We start from the raw sequence: 7,392 nt of genomic DNA, 5'->3' as shown, positions 1-7,392 counted from the left end.
CGGATCATGTGAATGCAAATAAATGTTGAAAATGTTGTTTACTGAAGCCTTAAAAATAGTGGAAAATCTGACAAATTTTCGTTACAGAAAGTTGAAAAAATTGTCAAAAATCAAAGTCTCCGAAATCGGGGAAATTATGTCTTGAAACCATAGTTTAATATCTAGCGGATCATGTGAACGCAAATAAATGTTGAAAATGCTGTTTTCTAAAGCCTTTAAAATAGTGGAAAATCCGACAAATTTTCGTTACAGAAAGTTGAAAAAATTGCCAAAAATCAAAGTCTCTGAAATCGGGAAATGATGTCTTAAAACCATAGTTTATATCTAGCGGATCATGTGAACGCAAATTAATGTTGAAAATGTTGTTTTCCGATGCCTTAAAAATAGTGGAAAATCCGACATATTTTCCTTACAGAAAGTTGAAAAAATGGTCACAAATCAAAGTCTCCGAAATCGGGAAAAAATGTCTTAAAACCATAGTTTAATATCTGGCTGGATATCTGGATCATGTGAAGGCAGATTAACCACTGATATAAAAGAAACTACACAACTACATTGAAGAAAAACAATTAAAAAACAGACATAATGAAGGCAACAACAACAAAAACAGATCATAAACACGATAATATACTTTATATAAAATTTAATTCACTTAAATTAAATTAATATTTATTTCCTTCTCGCCGTTCTGTACTGTTCCCGCCACAAAAGAAAACCTTGGCAAAAGAAGGAACAACCTCAGGAATGATGACAAAAGCGAACACTACACAACAATGAATGACACATGAGTCCACAGAGAAGGATGTTGTTGTTATTTGATGCTGCTGCTCTTTTCTCTCCAAAAACACAACTGGTTCATCCCTGGAACGGATGTTTCACCTACAGTCAGGAAACCACTTCAGCACCTCCCAGTTCACGACCTCGCGAGTCAAGAAGCTCAGCCAGCAACAGCAACTTTAGTATAAGAAGTTTTTGTTTTTTTGTTTTTTTTAGGAAAAAGCACTTCTTTAGAAAAAGCATATGTTAGAAGTGTTTCATTTATTTATCACCTAAATGTGTGGACATGTTAAATAAAGGAAAAATCTAGAGTTATATTTATATCATTTCTGATCTAAGGGGGCCACAGAAGTGTAAAAACACGGGAAACAAAATTTTACATTTATTTCGTTACATAGTTTTGAAATTTATTTCAGGGTATGTTCGTTTTCGAGTTTGTAAAAATGTTTTAAAGGGTTGAAATGTGTTTAACGGAGGTACAATTGTTTCTTTATTACTCATTAAAAAAATATATTAAAAAAAAGTTTTGTCAATCAAAACAAAAAAAAGAAAAAACAGCCATATAATGGGTAGGACACAAATACATGTGTAAGGAAATTACAACTTTACTGTAATCAATCATCTAGATTTAACACACATTTCAAATAGTCACTTGATTAACTGATAATCTTTCATATTTAATTCATATTAAATAATCATTGTCTTGCATCCATTCACTGCAACAACTCACAGGCTCAGGTCACAAAGCCTTGCACACACAGAGAAAGATTAAACAATCCGAGATTCCCAGCAAGTCTGTGTGAACCTGTGTGAGAACTCACACTGAAAGACACAACAGGCCAGCAAGTCGCTGGGAACAGTTTCTCTCTAGAAGACAACAACCTTTGGTGAATTTCCACGACGACAACGTGCGGCGGCCATCTTAGAATCAAGTGTTTACAGTTACTGACCAATCCTACATGTACAACTAAAGGCGTTAACCTGAATATTCAACTATAAAGATCCACCATTTCGTGAATTCTTTGCGTTCTGGCATTCGAAGACGTCTGCGATAGATCTCTCTGCTTGCTAGCGCCCGTGTTCACGTAAGTTTGTCTCTGACTTTTGCATAATTCACTAAACGAGCATTTTTCTTAAACTCATCCATGTGTCTGTCCTTCATTTCCCACCACCACGTACGAGACTGAGGAGGGGTCGGTTCATCGGAACACAAAATCCCCACAGACCGGAGTGGCAGACCAAGGAAAATCTCAGATAAACACAGGCACAGGATGGTGAGAACAGTCACAGTCAACCCACAGACCAGCTCCAAAGACCTGCAACATCAACTTGCTGCAGATGGTGTCACTGTGCATCGTTCAACTATTCAACGCACTTTACACAAGGAGATGCTTTATGGAAGAGTAATGCCGAAAAAGCCTTTTCTCTGCACACGCCACAAACGGGGTCGCTTGAGGTATGCTAAAGCACATTTGGACAACCCAGCTTCATTTTGGAATAAGGTGCTGTGGACTGATGAAACTAAAATAGTTATTTGGGCATAACCAGGGGCGTTATGCATGGCGGAAAAAGAACACAGCATTCCAAGAAAAAAACTTGCTGCCTACAGTAAAATTTGGTGGTGGTTCCATCATGCTGTGGGGCTGTGTGGCCAGTGCAGGGACGGGGAATCTTGTTAAAGTTGAGGGGCGCATGGATTCCTCTCAATATCAGCAGATTCTGGAGAACAATGTCCAGGAATCAGTAACAAAGTTGAAGTTGCGCCGGGGCTGGATCTTTCAACAAGACAATGATCCCAAACACTGCTCAAAATCTGCTAAGAGGAACAAGTATAACGTTCTGGAATGGCCATCTCAGTCCCCAGACCTGAATATTATTGAAATTTATGGTGTGATTTAAAGCAGGCGGTCCATGCTCGGAAACCATCAAACCTGACTGAACTGGAGAGGATCTGTAAAGAAGAATGGTCCAAAATACCTTCCACCAGAATCCAGACCCTAGTTGGAAGCTATAGGAAGTGTTTAGAGGTTATTTCTGAAGAAGATGCACAAAATATTGAGTATTTTTTCTTTTGTGATGCCTACATTTATGCACATGCCTAATTTTGTTTAAATAATTATTTTTGTAAATCATATCAACTTTATTTCACTTCTCAAATATCACTGTGTTTGTCTCCTATAAGATATATTTAACTGTTTTTTTTAATCCAAACAACCAATGATTTATAAAGGAAAATCATGAAAATGTACAGGTGTAGCCAAACTTTTTTATACCACTGTATAGATATATATATATATATATATATTGTTTGTTTGTTAATTTTAAAAATAGTTTCTTGGCTCTGTGATGAAGTGATGAAGGTTGATATGATGGAGTGATCCACGCGAGTGGATGAAAGAACAACAAACTCATTCAAAAATGATAGTTCATATCACGGTAAAGTTCACAAGAACACGCGTGTGTGAGATGTTCATTTCTGCATCTTTATTAAACGAACACAAACAGTTGACCCCCGACCCCGGTCCTGTGGGCCTGTCCCCCGTCTCCTAGCAACCGCTTCGAACCTGAGGGCACGGAAATCTTGTTTATCTTGTCCGAAACAAATGTGACATGCTGACAATGTTACCTAATAGGAGTGGCTCTCGGCGCCCCCTTTCCCGAACCCTGTCAGAAACACAAGTTAGTCAAAAACATGAAGCTAATTTCTATCTTTAGCTTCTATGGAAATTAAATAATAAAAACTATTTTGTTTTACAAAGAAAAGATATGTAAATATTTTTATTTTGCTCGACAGATTTCCCGCTCTTTGCTCACCGACTTCCATTTCTTAAAAACAAAACATTCTAGGAGCTAGATGCTAACACTGCTAGCACGTGGCCTAGCTTTGAGGTTAACTCAATGACTAGTAAATTAAGTGTAATCCGGACTACAATGTTTATGATAATTTATTAAAGATTTAACTAGAAAAAAAATCCAAATCGGTTTTTAGTTTAAGCTAGGCTAGTTAGCAGTGGCAACCTAGCAGAAATCGAAGAAAGAAATGAAGAATGTTTTGTGTTTATAGCATCTATAAACCAGATTTGTTTCAAAGTGTTTTTACAACAATCCCGTTAATTTCACATTAGAGCTGAAACTAAAAAAAAAAGAAGCTTTTAAATTCAACCAATGATCAAAAAAATCAAGTTATTTTAAATCTAAAAAATAAGGTTTTTGGAATGTGAATGAGAAACTAACACTAGCAGCTAGATTAGTACATGTACTGCTGATACTTTAAGAAGCATTTTATCCTGAATTTCAGCTCAATAGAGTTAAGATTTATTTGAAAATGAAATGTTTCCAGTTCAAGCTAGGCTTGCTAGCAGTTGCTGCTAATATGACTGAATTTAGTCGTTGAATATAATCAGTATTACAATGTATTTAAATCTCTTTTTGTTACATTTTTATTGCTCATATAAAGGGTTTCTATTGATTCTTAATTCCAGTCTCACAGACGCACCTCCAGGTCCGAACAAGGCGGCGAAGCACGGATTGTGACAGTAGGGTTTTCCTTCGTGCTGCAAGAAACATGGGTTCATTTGAATTCACAAATCATAAGATACCACATGACTTGTGTTTACCTCTGTGTGTCCGCCCGAAGATAACGTCTTGCCGCATTTGCAGCACTTCAGGCAGGGCCTATGCCAGTCCTTGCCTAGCGAGCTCACCTTCTCGGCTGTAAAACAAACGTTTTATGAGATGGGATTTAGGATTTTTGTCTTGGGGCGTGGTGCCTCAAAGTCCCTGAAAAAGACTCGGACAATCTCTTCATGTAAAATGGAATTATCAGATTATTGGTGGTATCGTATCCAGGGTGGGCGTCTATCGCCGGTGGGCATGGAAAACATCAGTCGGGAACGTCAGGGTACCGATGTATTAGGCTAAAGCTAACATTTAACTTTTGCATCAAAATATGCTAGCAGGTGCAAGCTAGCTTTGAATCGAAACAATAATAAAATGAATAAACTTGTTTATCAAAAACTTTAAGCCTCAAATGAAAATAAGATACCATTGCTAACAGTTAGCTTAGCCTAGAGATTAGCCCCTTTCAATAACTACTGCTCCAAAACGCTCCAAAATTCTCCAAAATGGTGGATTCTGTAAGATATGTAGAAGTAACACGTTGTTTAATATTCAGCATATTCAAATAAATATTTATATTAAACTCATTCTTGAAAACACGTTCAATTTATGCTAGGCTGTTAGCAGTAGCCGTGTAGCACAACACAAAACAAAAACAAGATAGCAAACATGTGTCAGACTAAATAGATTACTCTATTTTATGGCGTATACGTTTAGCTAAACAGTGACTTTAGCTAATGCTAATATCAAACTGAAACAATAAAGGAAGTTTAAATGTCGCATTTTATCTTGTTTTGTTACAAGATAAAGTAACAAAAATCATTAAAAACAATTTAAACACGCTTTTATCTTATGACCCATTTATTATTTTCTTTTTCCAAGTCAATCATTGTCGTTTATACCTCGTTCCTCTTTCCTCTTCCGTTTCAAACCACTTCAGACTCTAATGTGGACACAGTTAGTTGAAGTTTAGCCCATAAAAGGCAAGAAAGCAAAAAAAGACGAGTCCCACGGGGACCATCATTCTGCCAGTCCAGAGACTTTGCTAGAAAAACAATCTGGTATCCCAGCACCTCGGGAGAAGACGGAGGCTCGAAAATGGATTAAGACGCGAGTGAATCGAAGATCCTCTTCCTTCTACGGATGCGGCCATTTTGACGTGGCTTTGTCGCAAGATTAACATGGAAAGAACGAACTCCTGCTCGTCATCTGTCTGTCGTTTACAAATTAACTCCTACAGGGAAACAGTTGAATCCTGTTTACAGTGGAAATTAATAGTAAATACATGTTTATTTTTTCTGGTTTTAACCATTTTTTGGTTCATAATTCAAATATTTTCACACTTGCTAGCAATGCTAGCTTCACTTTAGCCTAGATTAAATCGTTCTTAAGGAGGTAAGAAGGCTCTTAAGAAGATCTTAGCACTTGAACAATATAGGTAAAAACATATTAAAAATATATCTTTAAGAAAACTTTATGTGGTGATATGTCATTAAAAAAACGTCTTTAGTCTGTCTATTAACTTTAAAAGTTATGTATATATTTATATATATATGGAATCTGGTTTATGTTGCGCTGCAAACAAAATTGAAAAAGTGGCAGTGGGCGAAATAAAATAAAGAAATAAATTGGCCCACACGCCACACTTTGATCATCACTATTGTTAGATTGGAAATTATTCTACACTATACGTATACGCCATAAGTTAAATTAATGCTAAAAAGATGATCAAAATATAGAGTATAAAATACTAGCCTCATCTAAGAGCTTAAACGTTTAAATACACATTCACAACCAACATTTCACTTTCATACTGATATACACTGTCTCAAGGGTAGCTTGAAACAGACTAGAGATTATTCAGCGATTTAATGAAGGACTGTCTGTCTGCTCTGTTCACACCTGTGGACGTGAAACAAAAGGGCAACACGGAACACACCCAAAAGAGTGGGGCTGGAAGACAAAGGAATCCGCCCACACAACAGGGAAGCAAGAATGTTGCTCTCCAGGTGACTCAAGACAGGAACTAACATCAAAGAACCACTGCCCGGAACAGACGCCCCCTGGACAGGAAACTTTCCCTTAAATGTAGAGACGACCCATAACCCAGGACCGTCTTTCCCGGAGCTATCGACCTGGACAGCTGCCGGCAAAGAGCGAGTCCGATCGATCGTAAAAGTTTGCATGTTTGTTTGTTTTGAAGCGGTGAATAAACGACCGTACACTCTGAATTGATCCTTTTTTTCTCCTTAAAGCAAAGTATTAAGACCCGGAGGTGACGTCGTGTTGGAGCGACGGAAACGGACTCCGGTTTTATCCGTTTTACTATTTTGACGGGTAACAATTTTTTTTACTTTTTCTTTATTTAAAATGAGATATTTTTTAAATTAGCAACTAAATGTAACGAAATAGACAAAACAACTGATATTATACAAACACATTAAATTAAAGAACAAAGTCAACACGTCAATTAAAAATAGTTCAATAAATTGTGTATTAGTGACACGTGCAGTCACTTCCTGTGTCAAAGAAAACAGCAAAAACACAAACAAACAAAGAATCTCACCGAAGTAAACCTCCTTGTTACAGTTGGGACACTTGGGCATGATGCAGCAGCAGTGTTGTATCCACCAGAGGAAGTGTGTGAGTGTGTGTGAGTGTGTGTGTCTGCAGCTCGTCCACCTGAACACACCTCGGACGGAAATTCATGGCTTTTATAGCCGAGAGAACCTTTTTTATCTCCCTGAGAGTGGGAGAGGCTTCAGTCTCGCGGGTCTCTGATGTTTTTGTTTTTTTAAGTTAATAGACAGACTAAGACTTAGCTTCTCATTGACGTTTAAAAAAGTTCTGTTTAAGATTTAAAATAACTGAATTTGTATGATCAGTTGTTTAATTTAAAAGCTAGCAATGGCTAAATTCACTTATATCAGCAGCAACTGCTAGCACGCCTAGCTTGAACTGGAAACATTTCATTTTCAAATAAATCTTAACTTTATT

General features: G+C 37.1%; 1 protein-coding gene across 1 annotated transcript; it reads right to left on the bottom strand.

Annotated features, from left to right (window-relative positions):
- Positions 1–3,239: 3,239 nt before the first annotated feature.
- LOC148060293 (cysteine-rich protein 1-like) lies at positions 3,240–7,087 on the bottom strand. Its single transcript, XM_087779817.1, has 5 exons — positions 6,962–7,087; positions 4,395–4,489; positions 4,274–4,331; positions 3,404–3,441; positions 3,240–3,341 (listed from the first exon to the last, which is right to left on the bottom strand). Exons 1-4 carry the CDS (start codon positions 6,999–7,001, stop codon positions 3,404–3,406), a joined length of 231 nt encoding a protein of 76 aa, XP_087635943.1. The 5' UTR covers positions 7,002–7,087; the 3' UTR covers positions 3,240–3,341.
- Between the last annotated feature and the right edge of the window lie 305 nt (positions 7,088–7,392).

Source organism: Callionymus lyra, chromosome 18, assembly GCF_982586985.1.
Source record: "Callionymus lyra chromosome 18, fCalLyr1.hap1.1, whole genome shotgun sequence".
Lineage (NCBI taxonomy): Eukaryota > Metazoa > Chordata > Actinopteri > Syngnathiformes > Callionymidae > Callionymus > Callionymus lyra.
This window is presented reverse-complemented; position numbering and strand designations above follow the sequence as displayed.